Below are 25,276 nucleotides of genomic sequence, written 5' to 3' on the forward strand. Positions count from 1 at the left end.
TATACAATATTATATTTCCAGAAATCTCAGATGATCAGTGCTCAGTAAAGCCGGTGCAGAAATATAGTTTTACGGAAACGTTTGGGTACACCTTCTGCAAAATACTGAATTAAGAATGTCAGAAGTTTTGAAGAGAAAATATTCCAATTTTATTTATTTATGTTTTATACATTTTCACTTTATCATTATAGGTTAGTGTATGTAGATAGATGAGAGAAAACTATATTCATAAAAATTTTATTGAGAAGTAAGAGGGTACCCATACTTTTGCAGAAGATTGTTTGCTTTGGCATGAGGCTACAATAAATGAGACAATATATGATGCTGCTGTTGATGAGAATATGGTGGAACTGTTTGTCTACTAAGACACAATTCAGTATATAAATTAACAATCAAATTCATGATCACAGTGAAATACAGACTAACAAGAGTTTCAGACTTTAGTTTTCTAACACAAGTTCATGTCTTCTAAATAACATCTTCTGTAGATTTTGAAAAAAAAAAGCAATACTTAATGAAAACACTACTACTGTACATCGTCTCTGTGCTGCTCAGTGCACGTTGGCTTGTTCTAGAGTGAACTCACTGACATTTCTGCCCAAATACAAAAAAAAATAAAAATAAAATAAACCAATATATACAATTAACTTAAAACTAAAAAAAGCTCATTTTCACAATCTCTTCCTTTTTGATCGCTCTTGGCACATTAATTAATGTCGTGTGTGGCATTAAAACAGTTACTATCAGTATTTCTAGTAATCAATACAGCTAATTTGTCCTTAAACTGTCCTGTTTAAGTTTTAATGCTCATCAAGTCTCATTTTTCCAAAGTTAGTACTCATATTACCATGAAAACGTTCTGCTTCAGGGTACTGAAATAAATAAAGTTCTAGTCAGCATTCCTTCTTGAAACTAACTGGCTTATTGGCAACTAGCAAAATCACACAAATATTAACAAAAATACAACAAGCTGTAGTTAGTGTTCATCCTCCTACTGACGCGATAAAAACATTGACATGACCTCTTTCAGGAAATAGAAATGTGCTATTGGGAAAATACAGTCAAGCCACATTAGATGCCCCCAGTCCTTCACAGCCAGCGCAGTCGTCTAAAATGTTCAGAGTCAATGTTCGCTTCTTTTCTTCTGACAGCGTGAGGAAAGCATACTGTGTGTACAATGTCTGGGACATTGTTGTTCATATCTTGCCCTCTAGGTTCCCCCTCTGTCCAAATGCGGTTCCTTCCAGTGTTCTTCTAAACAGCTGAGAACATCTTGGTGCTAAGAGTAGATGGTAATGACCTCACATCCTCCCCCACGAACCAACAGGACGCGATCTAAGCCTTCCATCAGAACCTCCAAAAACTCCATATCTGAGAGACACGTTGTGGTTAAGGACTTACTGGACACTTGAGCAACACATGCAGGCATTTAGAAATGTATCTACTCACCACAGTGTGATAAACTTCTGCTTTTGAATGTGAAAAATGCTTGTTGTTGTGGAGGTGCGTTTGATACATTTTATATTACTCTACAAAACGTGTAGCATTCGTATATTTGTATCGCCACGATTATTTCCCCCTCTCCTCTATACATCGTAATAATGACCATATAGCAGCATTATGATGTGTTTCCATACACGCCATAATGTGGGCATGTCACAGTAAACATGAGCCAAAAGACAAAATGACAGACTGAGATTTTTGTGTCCAAAGAATAGGGTTGGACTATTGTATCATAATGTTTATCATTACTGCAAAAATAGAACAGCTATAACACAATATGCTACAAGTCGTTATCGCTTACAACTAATTTGTACTTTTTATAGAGAGGCATTCCCAAATGCAGGACTTGGATTTATTAATGTATTTTTACAGTATGGTATTGTTGCTTTTAATTTAGGAAGTAGTTGTCCCTGATAGGAATATATGCTTTTAATCTGAAAGCATTTTATTGGCTGACTAACGCAGCTGATCATTTGAAAAAGGATACAGTTCTCGTCCCCTTTCTTGTTCTTCGGTGGACCTGGCATGTTGAGCAAGACCAGGTGTGAATCACGGGATTTCCTGACGATGGCCTCATTGAGCTTCACCGCCGTATGCATCCTCCGCACATTGGAATGGTTGCTACATCGAACCAGAGAAGTTAAGTACAGCAGTGACTGAGGTAAACACTGGCCTACCATGTCTGTAGATCAGTTCACTCTAGTATTAGTATATTGTTAGTAACCAAGTAAAAATGCAGGAAGCACATTATGAGTGGTTAGGAATCAAACACATGCAGCTTTCAGGTGACCGCAGTGGTGACGCTCGTGCAAACTGAACTGCTGAGCCACTTTCACACAAGCTTAACGACAGAGACGATTCTCGCTCGCAACCCCATAGACATTACGTGCACATGCAAAACAGAGAAGTTGAAAGATAAAGTAACTTACAGGTTCTCCCACTCACTGGAGGAAGAGCAAAAACAACAAAAGAAAATTGAACAGGGCAGTTTTGTTCTGTCAGCCACATAGATGCTCTCATTGCCTCAAGACCTCGTCTAAATTACATTTTGACAGAAGTGGGTGTGTGCTGGAAGTTTGGCACTCCCAACAGGTTTAACAAATGACATTACAAGTATGCAGGCAAGGCAAAAGCCACTGAACAGTGCAATAGGATGTGACAACTGAAGTGCTGAAATACATAGGATGCAGCAGTTGAGTAGCTTCATAGCCATTCACAGCCTTTGACAACATTAGCTACAAATCGAGGACTACTAGCTCTTGAAGCTGGATCTACTTACGGTTTCATATTAAACATGTCTTTAACTGCCATGCCTTCACGGTGTTTGTTCCTCTCGTTGACCAGTTTGTCTTTGGTCCAAGTCATGTGGACACGATCGGGTGTGGTGGCTGCACCTTTGTCATTCATGGCAGCATGAGAGGCTGTGTTGCGGTCGTGGATCAACTGGGCCTAACAAAGGACAGGTTGGATGACAAAAAGAGTTGAGTTTTTCAAATTGTGGCTCGAGTCTTTACAGTGTTGGACATCTTGACGTCTCATCAAATCATCAGTTACGGCTTAATAGGTATGCGGAACGTAGAAATGTAAAAAGAAAATAAAAGAGACACCACGTGGATGTTACAAGGGCAACGATGAAAGTACATGCAGGTTAGAAAAGTACACAGGCACACGCATGCTGTTTGTCTGCAGTCACAGATGAACATCCTGGTCACATCACTTTCATGGAAATGAGCATAATGTTGCACATCAGAGTGCACTTATTGAAGAATTTGTCTACCTCTAGTGGCAGCTCTTAGTGTCTTTATCTGTCAGCAGGCTGTAAACTCACAAATGAGCTCTAGGGACTCAGAAGAAGAGTGAGGCTGAACATGATATGCCCGACGTCACCTTCTGGTAACAGCACCAGCTAAAGCTATTGCACTTATCATGAATGGATTACGACGGTGACAAAGGATGGCATGATAAGTGAACAGAGCAAAGGGACCATGGCTAGCTGGTACAAGTTTGTTTGGCTACCTCATCCTTTGGTATGCACAGGGTGTTGTGGGAACGGGCATCGACGCCTGACGGCTTCTTCCTCTTTATGGAGCTGCGCGATATGTCTGAAATGCTCTGAATCTGAGCCGGTTGTCGAATCACAACACAAGGTTTGGGAGGAGAGTTCAAAGGTCAACAATGGCAGAACAGGCATGGATATTGTGCTGTGTGTTTGTTGTATCATTTCTACAATGGAATTCCTAAATGGAAGAAGGGTAGCTCCTAACATTTCACCATAGTGAACACAATCACTTTTACACAAAGTCTTACATTACAGTGACACTGTTCTGGCATTTTCTGGCTTGAAATTGTCTGTTACATTTATTACAACAATTAACAATATATGTCAACATCAGGAAATGTCATATAATTACATAATTATAATATTGAAATGTGGGACAAAAGCCAAAACATTAACATGTATTATCAAGAGTGCCACCGTACCTCTCTCTCCCTCTCAGTGCGAGACAGCTGCATCTGCTTAATCATTTGAGATCTCTGCTCCATCACCAGTGTCTTCTCATATGTGAAGGCTGAGATGTCACTGTCATGCTAGAAAGGCAGACAGAACTTTAGTAAATTAATTATCAGTCATACATGATGATTTGTCTGCTACAGTTAATGTTCTCAAGTGAAATCAATCCTTCCTGTGTCTTGAAAAGACAACGACTACTAACTACATTAACTGTTACATACTGCTTATAGCTGCTTACATACGAAAAGTGAGTAAGAAGAGTGAAATGTTGAGTCAGTTAATAATTTCTAATAGTCTCACCATCTCCACCACCTCCACCACTGCATCCAGGCGCAGCTGGTAGAGAAACATCTGGAGATCTTTCTTCATCTGGATGGAGTTGTCGTCCATCTGTGCCACCGTGAAGATTCGCATTTTGCACTTCTTCCAAACCTACAGACACGTATCAGAGTCAGCTCATACATCAATAACATGCCGGTCTAAAAGAATCAAATCCCATCTCAACCACTGATCAGAATGATGCACACCATCCACAGCATCAACACTTTTTACTTGGGCAGAAGGTTTGAATGCAATGGCAGTCAATGGCAATGGTGAAAGCCTGCAGAGTTAGCCCTATTCACAGCAGACTCTAATGCACTAAATGACACATGTTGATCATAAACACATGGCCACTTCTGAGAGATTGGACCACATGGGTTGACCTTTGCTTCCCATGCATATAAATCAGCCTGAATTTTATCATGAATATAGATTCTATGAAGTCAAATAGGGCACTGGTAAAACTTATAATTCAGTTGACGAAATATAAAAATGTCCACCTTATGTTGACTAAGTAAAAATGGCAGCAGCATAAGCAGTCCACCATCATGTACGATCCACCACACATCAATGGTCCCCTCTGACAGACGCTCCAGGTTACTTGGAAAGTGGTCGATGTTCTTGGCAACCAGTAGAGCCTGATGTGCTGCTGTCGTCTCTCTCACCGTCTCTGAAGAGGGAAAGTTCGGGGGAATTTTATATGTGTCAATATCTCTGTTGTAGCTTTTAGAGCAGTAGTTCCCAATTCTTGTCCTCAAGGCACACTGTGCCGCTTGTTTTCCAATCAGCTTCTGATTGGCTGAAAACACCTGATCCAGGTAATGAGTAGTGGGTGGGATATGGACAGGTGGAAAACAAGCAGTGGGCCTTGAGGACCAGGGTTGGGAAGAGAGCTTCAGGAACCCCTCTGAAACCCTGGATAAAATACTCCACCACACTAAGAAATTGTTGTAAAGTACTTATACTGAACCAGCTTGTTTGTCAGTTGTAGGGAGAAATGTGATTTATTCTGTCTTGTATGCAAAGTAAATTACCCTCACAAGTGAAAGAGCAGCCAAAGTAACAAACATGAAACTTATTTTGTCAAACCCCCTGTTTGAAGTGCTATCATCTAGTTTACCTATGAAGTTCTTCCTTGCGGAGGAATCCTGGGTTTGTTTCCAAGCTACTGGCCAGGCCATAAGGACAGTATTGTGCTTCATTCCTCCCAGTCCTGCTGACTGGATGAGCAAGGAGAATCCATCTCGCAGGTTGGAGGACACCACCACATGGGAAAATCCCTTAGTTCGCTCTGCAGCCATGGCCTTTTTCAAGTTCTGCAAGAAGCAAAAAGAAAGGAGGGGCAAAGTGTTTTAAAATGGTTGTAATTTCTACACAGTTGGGCATATGTTCAACCTTAAATTAAATTTGATAATCTACATTTTAAACACATCTTCATTGTTTCACCTAAAAAACCTAAAAAATGTTAAAAAAGAAGGGCAGATGACTTAACTCCCCTGCACAAACCTGCTCTCCAGTTTTGGCATCGCTCCCCCGGGTCATATAGGTTCCTTCAAGAACTGAACAGATGATAGTGAGTCCCTTCCCTGCCTTGAGCTGAGAGGTGAAGGACAGGAGACGAGGGTGTTTCACAGTCAGGTCTGAGTTCAGCTTACACAACACCAACAACTGAGGTCTGAAAAGAGAGAAAATACATATCATGGAAAATAATGTCAAATAATTATGACAATCAAATTAAGTAGTTGAATATATAAATGAAAAGCTACCCACATAGAGTATGTAGTACATTTTTTATTAACTAAGTTTTTATTTATTTTTTAAAGAAAATAAACTAATCCCCACATTTAAGAAACAGATACCAGAAAATGTTACAGTATAGAAACAGTATATGCTTACCTCCAGTTTTTGGTGTGTAGTGGTGCTTCTTCCAGTCGGAGGAGAGCATAGCGTGCTGCATTTAAGGACAGACCTCGAATACCTTGCCCCCACTCCTTCTCTGCCCTGCAATATAAAGTTCTCAGTCAGGATACTAAGATTCTCCTCTTCCCGTCAAGAGGGAAGTGTCTGTAGAGAAAGATTCCAACAAGATGGTGCACCGTTATCCTCAGTCAGAAGTAGTTTTCCTGCATGCTCATTGGTCTTACTGTCTTGGCCAACAGATTCCCTGGTCCTAACTATCAGCCTTATTGTCTAAGGCCCATCTTCTGTTGACTGTTTCCAGACAAGTTTGGCAGTCGACCATCTTTGTGTTTGTTGTGACATTGAACTGGCTTTAAAAAAAAATCTAATCTGTTTTTGCTTGAATGCTACCAGTAATAAAAAGTTTAAAACAATTTTGAATTGATATGTTGAACTGAAGCCTCCAGACTCACCCTCTGTACTCAATGTACTTGTAGATACAGCCGGCTATCATCATGGCAACCAGGGCATAGTACCAGGAGGAGATAAACATGAGGGAGACGCACAGACTCATCCCTAAGAAGGACAGGGTCCTACAGGATGCATACACACGTACACACAGGTTGTTGATGGTTTAATGATCGCAGGTATGGTATGGACCAATATAGAATACACAGTTTGGTTTACATCTCACCAGTGGTAGAACTTGAAACGAGGTCTCCAGTTAGGGGTACGGAGCAAAGTCTGAACAGCACAAGCCAGGTTGACAAACAGATAGCACATGAGGAAGAACCTGACCAAACACACCAGTGAGAAGGATCAATAAAAACAAAAGCTACTGCACTCACATGCACGCAATGGTGCAGGTGAAAAACTGGCTTGGAAGAGCAGGCGATAAACAAGAGGTGTAGGTGAAGACAGAGCAGTGTTAGAGCACGCACATGGAGAGGATGGGGGCCACAGCATCCAGAGAAGCGATGAGGATCCCTATTTCACAGATCCCAACTGTCAGCAGGAGACCCCAGGTGGGCTCACCATTAGCCTTCCCACTACCAAAGACCTGAGAAAGAGACATGCAGAAGAAGAAGGTGCCAATTCAAATGACTTCTGAGTTATCATTTTCATAAATGTTGTTTTAATCTGATGAATGCCAACAGTTGGTGAAGGTGTACTTTGTGACATTTCATTATTAGCATTGCTGATGTATCTAAACTTGCCAAAAAAAAAAAAACAAAAAAAAACTGCAAGTTTCACTGTCTGCTTTTTTGTGGGAACCTTTCAATCATAAAAATGTTAAAGAGTAAAAAGAAAATGTTTACCTTTTAGTTCTGCTGACCCTAAAACATCTTTTTAAAGCAGTCCATGACTAATGTGAGAGGACACAACAGTCCCAGTGATAGTGAAGTGGCGTAAAGCGGGCAATGTTACACTCTTGGTACTACAGAGGATGACGCTAAACAGAATTCATCAACCATTATTTAAGATTTGAATGTGGTCTAAATATACTTTGTATGTCTGGATGCTTCCAAATCGCTGTATTGTGGCAGAAGTGAACTGCAGCATACACATAAATCAGTCAGAGACTTCGAAAAGATTTCTGTGTAAATCTAATCCTACAAAACAACAGTCACCTTGTCGTTTGGTGATGAGTGTAAAAGAACACGAGTGTAACATAAGAAAAATCCCACATCTGTGCAATACTGACATGTAAAAATGGCATGATGCCATCCCGAGCAATGGCCTGCAACAGCCGGGGGGCGCCAGTGAGGCTCTGGAGCCCTGCCCCGCAGCAGGAGAAGAAGGAGCCAATCACAATCAGCCAGGGTGACGGCCAGGCCAGAGCACCAATCACCGGTGTTTTCTTCAGTGAGAAACCAAACCTGCAACAACCAGAAGCAAGTGTGAAGTTTACAAGATGTGCTGGGTGACAGGATACCCTGTACCTTGTAGGTACTCAGTCATATCCCAAAATGCATAGGGCTTCACAATAAAGCACTAGATACTGATTTCAAACTCCTCAGCTATTCAACACTAATGAGTCTCTTTTAAAAGCTTCTGATCACCCATAAAAACCTTCAAACTGCCAGTGCACCCCCACACTCACTGGTTTACGTTGAGCAAGAAGTTGACAGAAAATCCACTCACTTGTCTCTCAGCACCACACCTTCAATACAAGCTCCAAAGAGGACCACACAGGAGATGTCTAAATATCAAGTTAAGACCAAAAGCTCAGGGGGCAGAGCAGTCGCCTACGAGTCCCAGGGTGAGTGTTCAATTCCCGGGTACTCGCTGAGGTGTCCTTGGACAAGACACCGAAACCCCGTAGTGTAGCGCTGACATAACGTATAGCAGCTGTCCACCCACAATTTCCCCAAGGGGTTCAATAAAGTATTAATTATTATTATTATTATTATTATAAAATGCTTACACTGCATATTTCTAGTAACCGACTGGAAAAAACACTGATTCTGTTAACCAACAGAATCAGTGTTGCGCTCAATTGGAAAACCAACCAAAACCTACATCGACACACAGACACACACTCTAGAGGATACAGATGAAAGAGGTGGTGAGAATAGCCATTATGGTTCCTATTGGGATCGACTTCTGGGCATCTCTGAGATCACCAGATCTATTCGAACCAGCCATTATACCTGAAATAAAACACACAGTTAAAAGGTTATTCCGGCATTCGTTCATATACGCCTCTCAAATGTTGTCAATTCAGCACTTTTAACAGAGGTGCTGTAGTGTGTGTTCTACCTGTGACAGAGGGGAAGTATATTCCCACCAGTAGAGTGAAGCAGGTGGTGATGTCATTGAAGACATACCGCTTATTAGTGTCAGTGGAGAAGCCCTGGGCTGGTTCAGAAGGTAGGTTTTCCTTCTCTATAATCATACCAGCCTGACCATAGTTACTCCACAAGTTGTCTAACAGACAGACAAAATAAGAATACATCAGCAGCTTGCTCATGCTCATCTTTGCAATTTCTCATGAAACCAGCAGCTTCCAGGTTAGTGTATGATGTGGCAGAAGAGGAAATCCCACTGGCCTTTTGCTCATCCTTCCTCACATGCCTCTCACCTCGGATAACTCCGCTCCGAAGCCCAGGTATTGCCGTTTTTTCTGTCAGGTTGTTTAAGCTGAAGTATGTATCGCAGGTGGAGTTGGGATATTGACCGCCACAGAAGAGGGACCAGAGCTTGGTGGTCTTTGTGTTGTTTTTCACAACCTCTATCTTCGCACACGTGTCAAACATTTCATTCTTCAGAGAGCGGTTCCCCAACAGACAGACTCTGCAGAGAGAGAGAGAGGATGAATAGTGTTTTCAGCATTTTTCTTTTTTTAAATCAACCCGACATATTGTATAATTACAATGCAGGTTGTAATTCCTAAACAACTGGGCTCTAAATATGAATGACCTACAATCTGTATGATCCCTAAACAATAAATTCATCACAAGGTCAAAAACTATAGCATCTCAGATTCTGTGAGGACACTAATCCCTAAAAATAAAATAAGCTAAATTTAATTAAACAACTGACAGGGATTTCAGTCTTGACAACATGTCATTGCTTAGTGACAAACCGTGCTTGGCTGTTACTCACTTGAAGTCAGGTGGCTCTATGAGCGTCTTGATGACTCCTGCATATGTAGCCAAGATCGAGAGAATCACACAGGCCAGAAACACAATAGCCAGTTTGTTCACATACCTGTAGAGAGGAGGGGAACAGATGTCCTGTAAGTCTATGTGCTGGTGTGTGTGCTTGAGTGTGTTTGTGCTGATACTTACTTCACCCCTACAAACACTACCAGTGCCATCAGGAGCAGGCAGCACGTGCCATAGAGGCGCATATTATTCACCATTGGCTCATTTTCATTTTCGTCAAACACTTTTGCTGTTGGAACAATGTATGTCTGGAAATGGGAAGACAGCAGACAGATGGTTTGGTGGAATGTGTTATTAACGTTTGGCACAGGTACCTAATATATCATTTTGCCAGACCAAGAACATACCAGCAGAATCTCTACGGTACCAAGTATGTACATTGATCCAGCGAAGGTGGTGCCCAGATAGAAACAGAGACCCACTGCCCCTCCAAACTCTGGACCCAAAGATCTAGAGATCATGTAGTACGAGCCACCAGCTTCGAAGAGATTAGGAATGCAGAGGAAACTTGCAAATCATTAATTTGACCATTAAAAGCTGCATATAAAATACTTTTCTGGCATGACTTTTTGTAATCCATTGTGATATCTCCACTCCTACTGGGATTGTTGCATTTAAACACAAAATTATCCAGCAATCCATAACCACAGAACAGCAGAAAAAAGTTGTAAACAATAAACAGAATGAGAATTACAGGACTGTAAAATACTGAATTACCCAATATTGTTCACCACAGAAATGCTGCTCATGAAGGAAAATAAGGTCAAAAGGTTTTTTTTTTATACATAGTGGCAAGAAAACATAAGTGAACCATTTGGAATAATTGACACAATCTACTGTCTATTAACTAATTACACACAAACGATTGCTTTCAGTTTTCCATTATTATAGGGAATATAAATTCCCAAATTTAACAAATTATACTACAGGATCAAATCAGCGAGGCTGTCTGCCATCTTAAGCTCAGTAAAAGTTGATTTAACAGGACAATGACCCTGAAGAACAAAGTAAATCCACCATAGAATGGCTTCAAACAAAGGAAATCCTTTTGGAGTGGTCAGAGCTCACATGTAAACCCAACAGAGATGCTGTGAAATAACCTCAAGAGAGCCATTAACACCAGACATCAATGTGACTGAGCTGAAGCTGTTCTGTGAGGAAGAATAATGCAAATTTCCTCCTCAGTGTTCTTCAGATCTAATCCACGGCTACAGGAAGCACAAGTTTGAGGTTCCTGCTGCCAAAGAAGGTTCAACCAGTTGTTAAATCCAATGGTTCACTTACGTTTTCCACCAACATTATCAGTGTTTAATAGATGTGTTTAATAGGGTGTACTGTATAAATGTATCATTAGCTTAAGCACATTGTGTTAGTCCAGACAGACCAACTAATGCAGAAAAAACTGGTTATGCCAAAGGTTTCACATCCTTGTCTTGCTGATCTTCTTAAATTTTAATAAAGTTGTCCACAAACATAAATTAGTTTGACAGTGGTGAATGAAAATACTGCAGTATCTCTAATCATGAAAAAAGATTTACAACAAAATTTCATATTGTACCTGGGACAACTCCATTGGTTGCTATGGCACTCATTGATATGGCTGTGAGCAAGGTCTGCAGGGAGAATAAGTGAGAAGCGAGAAATGCTTGGGATCAATGAGAAGTAATCAATCACACATAGCTTCCATTTATTTTAAAGCAACAGTAACAATGCAGATAACATAGTTTGAGTTCTGGGTTCAGTAGCATCGAAAATAAGAGAAAAACATTTCTAAATGAATTATTATATTATCTTACAAATAAAAAAAGGTTAGATGAGGCCAAGCTTTAAGTCTGGAGATGTCTATAAAGAGCAGGAGCCACATAAATCCTTTTTTAAATATTATAGATCATTAGAGAGTATTCTTTATTAAATCCCAAACTACATTAATGTTTCTGTCAGCACCTGCATTAATGTGTTGAATGAAAACTTGTTTAGATGAAATTCATAAAACTGGATTTGATTTAGATTTTAATACAAAACCCCATTGGCAGATCGTGAGAGATGTACATTTTTAAAATTGGTAGTAGTCTTTGAGAACTGACTCATGATGATCGCATTTCAGCAAATATCGGAACTTTTCAGGAATAGGGTTTATACCTTTATCTAACACCTTATTAAAACCAAATCCAGCCCTCTTAAAAAAGACAAACACATGGAATAGTATCAACATACGTCTAAACAGCTTCACTAACATCACGTCTTTGTTCTCTTATCATCATTTAGTCTAAATCATCAGGGCCTTTCAGGGTGTGTATATACTGCAAGAGGGTGTTGTGTGGAGATTGTATCCATCACATCACATGAGTGCTGAGCATTTAAGTTCAAACCTTTCAAACAGTCAACCCTCTGTTTGGCCATCTGGAGCTACTGACGTACAAACTGAGTTTGTAAATAAGACACTGATTTTCTGCTATTTTTGAGAACTTATCTTTGAGCTCTGCCAAGGAAATTAATCCTGTCATTAATCAATACACCATACATTTGAAGACAGCTGTGGTGATTCAGACTCAGACTCAACTTCAGACATCCCATGGCTATCACTGTCAAGACGACACTTTGCTAAGCTGTTGGATTTATGAGTTACTCACACAGATGCAGCACATGGAGACAATGGCGAAGGTCTCCAGGATTCCTGCTGTACCAACGATCCAGGTGAGACGGAGGAAGAGTATCACTCCGAGGATGTTCTGCATGCAGGGCAGGTAAACTCCTATAAAGGTTCCCATTTGTGGGACCTGGTGATGGATAAAGATGTACAAATATGCAATTCAGAATCTGAATTTGAGAATTAACATTAACGGCTCAAAGAAGAAGGAGGAGAAGAGATGTCCAGTGGAACTCCAAAATGTCATCAGTTGAACTTTCCTGTCCTTGCTTATTCCAAAATAATAATAATAATAAATAATAAGCAAGCATCAAAACCGATATTAAGAATTTGCAGAGGCAAAAATGACATGTGACCAACGCCCCTTAGATTCGAAGCCAGCAGATCCCAGGTATGGTATGGACCAAACCACTAATCTGCCAAGAAAACCAAAAAGCAATCTCCATGGCAATTTAATGTGACATCTTAGTGATGCAAAGACTGTCTGTAGCAATTGAAACAAATACTTGTCGATAGCGGTCCTCAAGAGATACAGTACCTTTCTAATTAGTTTCCGATGTAAAAAAATTGAGGAAAAGGTTCAGAGTCCTAGTCCTAGTTTGACCAATTTTTAGATAAAACTTCAGCAGAATCAAATAGGTATCTTCCAAAGTTACAATATTTTGTAATTCTTTGCTACCGTGTCTCCTGTGCAGCTCACAGTGCAGACACACTGAATTTTGCACCAAATGACCATCACTTTGGAACACACTGACCTAATTCAGTCAACTCTGCCTGCTGAAGCCTCGTGCCAATGCTAGGAGGGGACATCTTTATAGTCAATATAGATAGAAAGAACAGTCATAGCAATAACTCTATACATATACAATATATAATATACATATACAATATAACTATATAAATTACTGACTTACAGAAAAATGTGAGCTCATTTTTCTACTCCAAAGGACAAAGTAATGCAAGTTTAACGTATCATGATAAAAGCACAAAGGGGAAATATCATGTTGGAGAATAATTACCTGATTTAACCTGCTCTTCCTACAAAGCTTTATGTATACACAAGAACGAGAAATGTTTGTCATTAATAGCATTAGCTTATAGAGTGAACTAGGGTTTGCTTTCAGGTAAAATATAGGTATTAATCAGAAGTTTTTGGTTTGTGTCTGTGAATACAATGGAAAGAAATTATAAGACAAATGGTTTAGAAGTTCAAATGGCCACTGAAGTTGTGCTTTATAGTATATTAGTTTTATGGTTGTCCCCTGTAAATTGTAATTCCACTCACAGCGTCATTAAAACATGAAGAACATTCAACATTTGGGACACAGAATAACAATTATTAATCAAAATATAAAGAAATACAATTGAATTTGAATGTTTTTGTCTTCTGAAAAGTGCCTTTGAACAATAACTATGAATGTTTTCTCATATTTCCAAAAGCAAAGGAAATCATTTTTGAATAATTCACATCACATTGGTATCATTTTAACATACATTAGGTAAAATATTATCTATAATCCACACAACAGTTCTGTTCTGACTTCAAACCCACTAACATTATTCTTATCCTCCATCCTCTTATCCTGCAACCAACTGTATAAACATATACTCCATGTGCCTCTCCAAAAAGCAAAGTGCAGCCTACATACCATTTTATGAGTTACTTTGTCCTTGGTCATCTCCACCACACTGGGTTGTCTGCCTAAATGTGGAAAAGTGCCTGATGTGGATTTCCAGATCTCCCACATCTTCTCCTTTTTGTTACTAAGTGTCTCTCGTCTTATCTCAGTTTTTGTCCACCTCACTCTCTCTGCATAGCCTGATTATTTTAGTGCCAAGCTTACTTCAGTGCACTCTTAAAAAAAATGCAACTACCATTCAGGGGGCGGGTTTTAGTGAAACATTCTCAATGCCTCTATACAGAGCGACAGACCAAGACCCTGCTGTCTTTTATGCTCTTTTAGACTGTAGATGTTCAGTCAATAAAACTACAAAAGACCTACAAAGAGCATATTCTCAACAATTTCACTGAAATAAATCAGTAGATCACCAGGGCTTCAGCAAACATTGAGAGCAGGCTTAGGGGTAGGGGGGTTCATGACCTCAATATTTCAGAAATCCTGCCCTATGCCACAGCCTAACAGAATGAAAATTTCAATGCATGCTAGTAATTCAGATTCCATCATGCCCAACATTGTGCAAATTGTAGCCTAAAAGGCTTAGAAATAAACAGGATTTTGTACCAAGTGAAATATTTGTAAATGAAGCGACAAACAGCTTAGCAGTCATATTTTCCATATTGTTGTAATATACCAGGCTACCATCCATTACTCTACTTTCTGTTAAACATAAGGGCTAAAGATCTTGCAGCAACATTACAATTCTCAGTAGCACAGTGGTAAATGGTGCTACCATGCACAAGGGATAGTATGGGCAAACACTTTCTAAAGGAGGAAGCAATACTTTTTCTGATTAGCTTGACATTTGGGCAGATTTAAGAGTGTTCGATGAAAAGATCAATACCGAACACATATATGGTAGTTAAATCTGAAGCTACAGCCAGCATTTGTACACACAGTTTTCCGTGTCTGTGTTCTCCAATCCAGCCAACCAGAAGTGCGAAGGTTGAACCACCAGCAGGTCTCGGCTACACATGCCCGTTGAGTTCATAGAATGTATAGCTTACGTTGCCTTGTGGTGAAAGATTATTGACATTTTGCTAAATTAGAGAGTCTCATGATAACACTGCATAAAATGTAGAACTGAGAGGCTTTTGCTTCCCCCTAACAGAAACATCTGGCACTCCTGTGAGGTAGTAGGATGATAGCATTTTGGGGAATTTTTTTGGCAGAGCCATTCTCTACCAGGGGAAAACCCATACAGGGAGGAAAATGGTAGCACAACCTCTGGAGATAGAACAGGGTGCACTCTGGGTGGATGGAAATCATTACCACTATTGGTCTCGATGGCTTGGTTTAGTGCATCTTGCTTGTCAATGAATAAATCTATTTTTGCACCATGGCTTCTGCTACATTTTTTCCTCATTCACCACTCAAGATTTTTGGAGGAGTCTTATTACATGTGAGGGAGAGATTTTTGACTGATCTGGCCCACACAGTTAAAGATATCTACGCCACAACCTCAACCTTAACATGAATATAACTAGTCAACTGAGATTTGAGGTCTTTCTCTCATACCTGCCAGGCAATTCACACCACACAGGGCCAAGAACAAAGGGGATCTTATTGCTCTTGAGACTTTGTTTAAAGGTTGATAACAGCTACAATTTTAAGTAATAAGTAATATCAAAGTATAAACACTGGGTTGTTTTGGCACACACATGGTGTGATTAAAATGTATTAACAGCTAACTCAATCTGTATTTTGTTAGCTGTTAATTCAGAAATATTATATCATTATCACTAATCAGCACTGCAAAAATGATTCAGACAGCAAACTATTCAGAGGGCCTGACAATGCACAAATGCTAGAACCAAAGGATTACACATAATGGGAGTGGCAGGGGCAGCAACCTCTGAAGGACATGGCTGATCCTGCACCTGCAGAGAGAGTTGGCTCTCTCTAAATGAGACAAAAGCTGTGGTAAACATCTGTCAAAAAGTAGAGTGCTAGTGGCAAGTTCTCCTTTTTTCAAGTCGTACTACAAAGGAACCAGTCTGCTAACATGAACAAAGAGTTAGTTTAAAAGACTCACAGCATGATACATCTTTCTTCTAATACAGCCTATGATACTCTACTCTAAATACTCCCAAATACAAGTAGCTGTAGACTACAGTGCTGAAAAGCAGAAATTAATTTTGCAATGTCATACTGGATTTTGGATTTCATTCTTTAATTTCATAGGCAAGATTTGATAAAGTGAAGTATTCATATTTTAATAGACTACTAGTTGAGAATTCTAAACAAAGATAATGAAACAGAAGTGGGAAAGAGGCACATATTTAAATCTGCTTGAAAGGTGAAGGTACATAAAACGGTTATGTACACAGAGGAGTCAAATGATGGCACAGAACAAAAGAAATCCATACCATGACGGTGACCCTCTTGACTCCATCAGCGTACTCTGCCTCTTCGTGCTCACGAACGCCCTGGGTCAGGTTGGTGTAGTTGGCCAGCTTGTTGAGAAGGGATGATACCATAGGAGTACTATCCATTTCCTCCTGCAGAGCATCAGAGAAAAATAAACGCAAACAGTTAATTTCTTTTGTCTTACATGACCAAATAGTTAAAACAAATGATTATATGTGTTAGCTACTTAAACTAATATTATTAGTTATTTCTATAACACAAAATGATACCATGATAGCAGATAATCTTCCTGTACCACAGATCACATAAATTAAGAATGAGCTTTTTAGCAATTGTTTTGCACATGCAGAAAATATTTTAACATTTATAAACTGTAGATATGTGGAGAAAGAACTTGCCTCAAACAGAGCCATGTTCTTGCCTTCATAATACTGTTCTTCATCATTGTCTGAGTTGATGAATGGACTGGACTCTCTCTGACCGTCATCTTCTATTAAGACAAAAGGACATCCTGTAGATACAGCAGTGTGGTTTGCAAATCCATGTATCATTCGTTAGTTTATCAATACAATTGTCACACATATCAGTAAATGCAATTCTAAATTACATTACATATATTGGCTTATTTTACATGTTTTAATGAATAATGATGACAGGATACATTTTTTAATTGACATATTTGTCGGCTTGCAGAAAATAAGAATAAATTAGTTGTTACCTACATCTTGCTGGTTGCTAACCTGAAAATTATTTTGGGTGCCATCAAAAGTCACTTTTTAACTACTTTTTAATGTGTTAATCATACATGGTCTTTATGGTGTTTTTGATTTTTTAAAGCTTTGTGATGTTTGGGACCAGTGAACTCTCCCGCATCTAGTTATGGGGATGCATCCTATAAAACCCCGGGATAACAGAGTCCAGGTACCATTTATAAAATATTAAGGGCCAAAGAAACAGAGGATAAAGATTTAATTTTATAAGGGTCTTCCCCACAGCCCTGCCCCTAGAATCTGCTCTTGTACACCTTTGAAAAGACAAAACAGCCCAGAGTAACACTAGGACATGCCTTTCAAACTGTTTCTCAATTTGGTTTGTCTTGCTCCTGGTTGCCATGAATTGGCCTCAGTCTGTTAGATCTCGAATCTTACCACACTAGATGCCAATTTAACTGCAGAACCCATCGGGTTAACAGGGGCTCAGATATCAATAGAGCGCAGTTAAGAGGAACAGTGTACTGTGGATGCACATGACAAAGTGAAGACTGGAGCAAAATGTAGCATGCAATGATGAGCAAGAAGACTGTGTATGACTAGTGTTTGTTACATTTACTGTATGCTCACAACAGTTAAACTGTTTCTAAGACAGAACCTCTGTCCTTCAAACCAACTGAAAGAATCTTTCTGGAAAATCTAACACCCCCAGTATGTAGAGTTAGATTTGTAATGACTTTTAGCTCTGTGGTATTCTGTAGCCACTGTGTATCCATCTCTAGCTTCAGATTCAATTGTTCTGGGAATATCAATGACGTAAATTGGCAGTGGACATATGGAAGCAGGACAGCATGTCTGTTCCTTTCACTGGGAATGGATGACTATTTAACTGTATACAATGGAAATAAATAGTATGTGAAATTTTTGAAATGTTGCAAAAAACATTTTGCCAGTACTGCTGTGCAGTGTCAATGTGCTATTTGGCAAACTTCTGGCATTCAGCAATTTTTTTTAGTAAGCAGCAGCTTCCTTCGTGGTGTCCTGTCATAGACACCCTGCTTGTCCGATGTTTTACCTACTGTAGACTCATGAACACAGATGTTAGCCAGTTCCAATGATGCCTTCAAATCTTAAGCTGTCCCTTACAGTTTCTTCTTTATCTCATTGATGAGTGTTTGTTGTGCTCTTGGGGGTAATTTTGACTGGCTGCCCCTTCTTGGTAGAGTAGTCACAGTCCCAAAGTGTCTCCATTTATAGATTGTTTGCCTAACTGCAGACTGGTGAAATTGTGACAGGTGAAGCCTTTGAAATCATTTTGGAACTCTTTCCAGCATCATGTAAATCATCAATAACTGATCGCAGATCCTATGAAAGTTCTTTTCACATAAGCACATTATTCTTGTACGGAGCAAACTCAAAAGGTTTGGGTGTTTTTTATTACTCAAAGTAGCTCTAGCCTACACCTCCAAACTAATTTTCTTAACAAGACTCCAGGTATTCTAGCACCTGACACATACTTTTTCCACTAGCACTATAAGGTTACTATTTTAGGCACATCATATTTTGTAATACTCTTGACTTAAATGAAGATCAGATAAAGTTTTATGACAATTTAATGCAGAAAACAACAAAATTCACATTACGTTCATCTGACTGGGAATGCAATGAACAACACACTGGTCATAAAACAGATATAAGCAATGGTTATACACTAGTTACAATGAGGCTCATGTCATAGCTCATGGTAGATTATATACAATATCCACCTTTGAGTGCAGCTCTCGGTGATGGAAAAAACACCAGCAGGCAGTTTGTGGTGTGAAAACAACAGGAACATAGTAATTATTCACAAGCTACCTTTCTATTAATAATTGCCTTAGCCCTGTGACGAGTTGTAGGCTGACTAACATAGACTAGCATAAAGGGATGATGGCCTCTCTCTTAAAGACACACACACACACACACACACACACACACACACACACACACACACACACACACACACACACACACACACACACACACACACACACACACACACACACACACACACACACACACACACACAGGTGTGTATTGGTGCACATACAGTGACTCACACTGGTGCCACACTGGTGGCAACCCTAATTCTTTTTTTTTTTTCCTTTGCACCAATTGCAAAAAGCTTCACATGCAGTGATCATTTCAACCAGCAGGTGTCCATACTTCTTTGCGTATAACATCTGTGGCTCATTGAGGTTTATACATCAGTTATATTAAATATGTGCAATATAAAATTTGCCCTTAAAACATATGGCCATTATTGGTCACTGAAATAACTTGAAGCTGACAAAAGTAATACATCAATCAGACATTGCTTTTGAGTTGTTGTTCAACAGAATTTTAAAAAACAAAAATGATGGTACCCTAGAAAAGATTAAAAATGATTTTACCATAGGGACATGTAACACTAATGTGTGTCCTGTTATTAGCATCATGGATGTTGTTGGGTCTAAAATAGCCACAACACTTTTCATATGCTGAGAGACGGAGACAACAAAGCACAACAAGGACACTTGTTCGGCCTTTTTACTTGCAAGGGGAGCCGGCCTGAGGTCTTAGCGTTATAAATGCCTCATTCAGGACTTTCCACCTTCGACTCCGTCCGTCTCCCCTTTGTGCAAGCTTTTTATTAAAAATATGACACGCCTTGAAGTTGCATGATATGGGCGTATGCTATGGTTACAATGAATATAGGATGATTATACTGCAAACAAAAGAACTGCCTCTAAGGAGAAGACACTTAATTAATATACATAAGCACAGGCATATAGCAACAAGAACTGTTCAACTCTGAGACTGCTAGCCTTTTCTCCGGACTTTTCTGTTTTTCCCAGCCAAAGTCCGCAGCCCCAAACCACTTCCTGTTTTTATGTCTGTGTGCAGGGAGCAGCTTGAGCAGAGTACATGCTCCTGTTGCTTACAGGATTAAACATCAAACACATATATCGTTCATAATGAGTAAGAAACAAGAAATTATCCTTATGAGTGAAGTAACATTGTAATAAGAAAATTATAAATCAGAGAGTACCTCATATTTACTCTAACAGATGTAATCAGTAAGTCTGGGTGAAAAGTAGTCACTGGGCTGTATGGTATCATGGTTGTCTCAGGAGATAAAGGTAAAGGCCATAAAGCTTGACGTTCCTGTAACTACAGTTGCACTTATTATTCTGAATTTTAAGGTTCACGGGACTGTAGACAACCTACCTGGACAAGGCCGCAAGAGGAAAGCTGTTGACAAATTGAAGAGACTGGTAATACAAATGATTACCAAAAAAAGAAAAGCAGCTCCAAAACATAACCAAGCTTCCTCCATGTGGCACTTTACGAACAGTGTTCTTTTCTTTGTATGCCTCATATTTGCATCTATCAAGGCATTCTGGAGCAAAACATACTGCTCAGTGTCAGAAAGCTTGCTCTCTTTCGCAGGTCATGGGTCCTCCAACAGGATAATAACCCAAAACACAGCTAAAGCCACACAAGAATAGCTAAGAACAAATCACATTGGCCTATTTTGAAGTGGCCTTCTATGACTCCTGATATAACTCATTTTGAACATGTGTGCAAAGAGCTGAAACATGCAGTCTGGAGAAGGCACCCTTCAAACCTGAGACAACTGGAGCTGTGAGTGCATGAGGAGTGAACCAAAATACCTCAAAAGGTTGTGCAACAAAACATTAAATTAAGGGTACCATAAGTTTTAGTTTCACTGATTTGTTTTTGTTTTTTTTAATGCTTCTGTTGAACAGCAACTCAAAAGCAATGTCTGTTTTTCCTGAGTTCATTTTTATTTATTATTACTTTTGTCAATTTCAAGTAACTTCAGTGACCAATGTGGGTCTTTATCAATTTTGTCCATGTTGGTATGTTATCATTAGTGTTTCCCTTTTAAAACAGTATAAAAAGAGGAATGTTCTTCCTCTTTTTCCCCGTTTTACATTTCGCCATTGCATAAATACACATTTTCCATTACCTGTTTGGTTAGTTGCTCTTTATTTACTAATGCCTGGTGGATAGAAATATTGCTCTGTAATATTTCCTGGGGGCTGTCAGCAAAGCACACAGATCCTTAGTTTCACTCTTGCTTTAAACCTGATTCATCCTAATTTTGTATAGATCTGTTTAAGTTGGAATCAAGTGCAATAAACCTAAATATTCAACTGAACATAGGAACAAGTTATCTTCTTGACAACATTTCAGATGTATGGAGAAATTGTTAAAATGTCAACCTTATATCAAGGAAAAAGAACACAAAGAGAGGATCTTGAATTTTCCTGTCCTCTGGACCAGTCTCAAACCAGTTTGGTGAGGCAGCTGACTAACAAGGAACCTCCTTCAGAATTACTGCAGGGGAGAGGTGCATCATACCTACCTAACACATTAGAAACAATGCTATTAGTGATGACTAACATAATGTTGTACTGTTCAGTCACTACACATGCCAGCACAGTAAGTAAACTCTATATCCAGAAACGTTTTTTCCCCTCACTGATCAGCTTTGCCAGTATTATCAGAAGGTTCCAATAGTAGCTCACAATATAGATTTTGAGGATTTAAAATAAGGAGTTGACAGAATATTTTGACATTTTTGGAAACGGTAAAACACTTCATCAGACACATCAGACTTGATGCTTTGGGAAACCTAAAAAAAAAAGAAAGAGTCTATGACAACTATCTCTCTCAAAGACAACAATAGTGACCAACAGGACTTTGTACAATACATGTAAAACCTCACCTTAGGGGTTAAACCACAGTCCAAGCAGGTCCTGTCATAAAAAAGACACTGGCTGCAAGATACAGCTTAGGAAGATGGCACTGGGATGTTAATGTTTACACAGATGGCATGTTTAATGAGAACTGTGTGTGTGTGTGTGTGTTTTTCTAGAGAACTTTCTTTAGTTCTGCAACTCTTAGACCTGGGAACATAGCACTGTTAATGTCTGGACACTAACCTGCTGCTGGAACTGATTCCAGCTCAACGATTTTCATTAATCTTCCGACATAACAGACCAATTACTCTAAATTGCTGCACGCCTTCTGCAACAATTAACGGTACATGCATATATCTAAACCCCAGGGTAGTTTGACTTCTGGTTCCTCCTGGCTACATGCGGAGGTGTCCTTAGACAAGACACAGAAACCCTATAAGTGCCCTCATCTACTGCAGCTGTCCAAACAACAATTTCCCCAAGGGAATCAAGTCAGACATAAAGTATGTCATTAATTCCCAGGAGTTACGAAAACATAAAATCATAATTATCCAGATAATTATAAATCTAGATAGGCAACTCCAAACACCTCCACGCCTTTCATGAAGCACGTATTAGGCATTGCCCAAGGAAACAAATTCCTATGTAGCAGTCCTTGATGAACTAATTTTGACTGCATGTACGCACACAAGTGTACATGCAGATACAAGTCACATGGTGTTTTTGAGGAAGTGTGGAATTTAACAAGTGCAGCCACTTGGCAAGTGGGATTGCAACTGAAGGATTGCGAAAGATAATGAAGCAAGTCAGTTTATCTAGTGTTAATGGCAAACAATCTCCTACTTTTACCACCTCTGCATTGAGTTAGACAGAAACATTAGATAAAAGCAGGACGGCATCAGCAGATCATGCATCACTTAATTGCTTCCCTTGAAGTGTTCATGCACACACAGTGGAGATCTAACAGTTAAAATGATCCAGAAAACCATTTCTTAGCTTGATCTCAAAACTGTTCATGACAAAAACACAAGTATTGTTGCAGCTCAAGTCAAAATCTTAAAGCGCATTATCTTCAAAGACCTCCAGTGCCATCTGTAGTGTAAAAGGGGTCATACATGGTAGCAAACAGACTGAGAAAACCATAACCCAACTTTGCTCATTCCCTCAAATTTGTAGACTTTAAAGACCTTTCAGCTAGTATAAATACATGAAATGTCATATCGGCAGAGGTGGTGAAAAGTACACAAACTCAACACTCGAGTGAAAGAGCAGGTAATTGTCTAAAACATACATTGACATTCTTTGCTCAAGTAAAAGTACAAATGTTCTGTAGTCTAGATTTGTTCCGCAAACTCTCAAAAGTTAACAAAATGTGTAGTATCAAAAAAAAAAAAAAAAGATAGAGTAAATTAAACCAAAAATCTGTTACCTACAGTAGGGATTTTGTGGGAGACAAAAAGTTTGTAAAATAATTTTGGAAACTTCATGTACTGGACAGATGGCGTTCCTCAAGAAAGAAACTGCCTGGGTGAAGGAGCAGCAGGAAGAGCTTTGAACTTATATCTCCTTAGTTAGGAGAAGAATAGAGAGGTGGAAGGAGTTCACATTAATCTGCTATGGATTTCTCTCATCTAAGACTCTTACACCTCAGCAGCTGTAGGCTGCAGGGCAGCATGGTTGCCCAGTGCTTAGTGCTGCAGCTTTACAGACATGTCTCTGGCTGGGTTCTCTATGATTGGAGTCTTTATGTTCCTTCCTGTGTTAATGTGGGTTTCCTCCCACATTCCAAAGACCTAATTGCCCCCAATCACCTGGTTTAAAAAACAAAAGTAACGAATCACATCTCAAAGTAAAGGTTCTGTGTTTGGTCTTTACTGAGTTTGAATGTCCATGGCTGTAGAGTTATATACAGCATAAATGTATTAATATTAGAGTATTGAAGGCTGTTCATTTGCCCTTCATAAAAAAATACAAAACAACATAACAGCTGTTACTGTTAAGACCCAAAACACCAAGTCATGACATCACTGCTTCTCTATTGCCCTGTGTACTATTACAATATTCTACAGCCCTGCACCATGATGAAGCAAAAAGTCCCAAACAATCACTCACTGTTGCACTGACGCAAGTGCCCGGCAAGTACTGGCTAGCTGAGCATCAACACACTTTCAAACTGTATGTTTATGGGATGTGCACAGCGTGTGCCTACCATTACACATATCTTGCAGTTTGTGTCAGCTTATGCACTAATGATTCATCAAACTCACACACTTTAACTAAGTGCATGCTGGGATATGTTCCAGTTCTCACATGATTCCAAACACACAAGCATGTCTACAAGACTAAATCTTGTTTTACAATATATTCTTACCTGACTGAGGGCTCTCCAAGTTGTCCTTGTCTTCTTCCCCAAAGACCAGGATGACAGGTTTGTTGCTTCCAGCTGCACCCACGCTGTTGCTGCCATCCTCTGTGTCCTCCACTGGCACGACAGTGAAGTTGGTGGGCATCTTGGATGTTTACTTGCCCTCAAGAAAGTGTAAGGAGGTCTCTAGTTACGGCAAGCAGGATGGCACAATCTGAACTTTCACTTTCGCAAATAACAGGAGAATCTAAAAGAAGCCAAATGAAAGAAACAGAGCCCTATTAGGGTGCAAGAGGAAAGCTAAGGGTTCTCTTAGAGCACAACATGGCACTCACACCAACTCTGTTGTTTCCTTTCTCTTTGTAATATGATCCAGTGGGCTCTAAATCGCGTGCCGCCTCCTGCACATGAGGCAGGCTAAAAGTTCTCCAGTGTATCTCCTCAGTCTCTCTCCTTGCTTCTTTCCCTCCCTTTTCTCCTCCACTGCTCCAAGACTATTGCTCCATGTGACCATCTATTTACCATATGAAGTGTGCTGGAGTCCATACATGGAGAACACAGAGGATCCGCCCTCTGCTCTGACCGGCCCACTTCTCTCACTCACACCTTTGTTACTGCCAACAGGCAGTGGGACAAACTCCAAAGTGTCTGTAGTAGAATCCAAATGATCTCCTCAATCAACTTTGACTAAAAACAAAACAGCTGACTCATATTTAATGAAAACAAACTGGATCCAAACCTTTTCTCTTGTCCTTGTGTCCTTCGTTATGTTTCTTCCCCTCCCTTCAGCCTGGTATTTTTCATGTCTGGTTTCCTCCAGGTAAATAAAATGGGTGTTACCTTTAGCA

The 25,276-nt window shown here is 39.6% G+C and overlaps 1 protein-coding gene across 7 annotated transcripts; it reads right to left on the reverse strand.

Moving 5' to 3' along the window:
- Positions 1–221: 221 nt before the first annotated feature.
- On the reverse strand, positions 222–25,276 carry LOC113171503 (solute carrier family 12 member 7-like). Of its 7 annotated transcripts, XM_026373892.1 has the most exons (29): positions 25,168–25,276; positions 24,951–25,076; positions 24,435–24,675; positions 17,001–17,092; positions 16,602–16,733; positions 12,537–12,683; positions 11,465–11,519; positions 10,254–10,384; positions 10,030–10,154; positions 9,845–9,949; positions 9,321–9,532; positions 8,999–9,166; positions 8,791–8,889; positions 8,381–8,438; positions 7,941–8,115; positions 7,177–7,295; positions 6,930–7,028; positions 6,709–6,828; positions 6,233–6,337; positions 5,843–6,011; positions 5,457–5,652; positions 4,837–5,006; positions 4,316–4,447; positions 3,985–4,092; positions 3,520–3,621; positions 2,783–2,952; positions 2,433–2,447; positions 1,991–2,124; positions 222–1,371 (listed from the first exon to the last, which is right to left on the reverse strand). In XM_026373892.1, exons 3-29 carry the CDS (start codon positions 24,571–24,573, stop codon positions 1,280–1,282), a joined length of 3,369 nt encoding a protein of 1,122 aa, XP_026229677.1. In that variant the 5' UTR covers positions 24,574–24,675; positions 24,951–25,076; positions 25,168–25,276; the 3' UTR covers positions 222–1,279. The 7 variants fall into 7 exon arrangements, with proteins under 7 accessions (XP_026229677.1, XP_026229678.1, XP_026229676.1 ...); XM_026373893.1 differs by lacking the exon at positions 24,951–25,076 and having other exon boundaries at positions 17,001–17,089; positions 25,168–25,272; XM_026373891.1 differs by lacking the exon at positions 24,951–25,076 and having other exon boundaries at positions 25,168–25,272.

This window comes from Anabas testudineus, chromosome 17, assembly GCF_900324465.2.
Source record: "Anabas testudineus chromosome 17, fAnaTes1.2, whole genome shotgun sequence".
In the NCBI taxonomy this organism is placed as follows: Eukaryota; Metazoa; Chordata; class Actinopteri; order Anabantiformes; family Anabantidae; genus Anabas; species Anabas testudineus.

What these genes read in the sequence shown, in the direction of transcription:
- LOC113171503 (XM_026373892.1), bottom strand. Translation starts at nt 24,573, where the DNA reads ATGCCCACCAACTTCACTGTCGTGCCAGTGGAGGACACAGAGGATGGC. An exon ending in TCTCCATGTGCTGCATCTGT is followed by an intron (nt 11,520 to 12,536) that starts GTGAGTAACTCA and finishes TTCTCCCTGCAG; the next exon opens with ACCTTGCTCACAGCCATATC. An exon ending in TGGTGGAGGTGGTGGAGATG is followed by an intron (nt 4,093 to 4,315) that starts GTGAGACTATTA and finishes CTGCCTTTCTAG; the next exon opens with CATGACAGTGACATCTCAGC.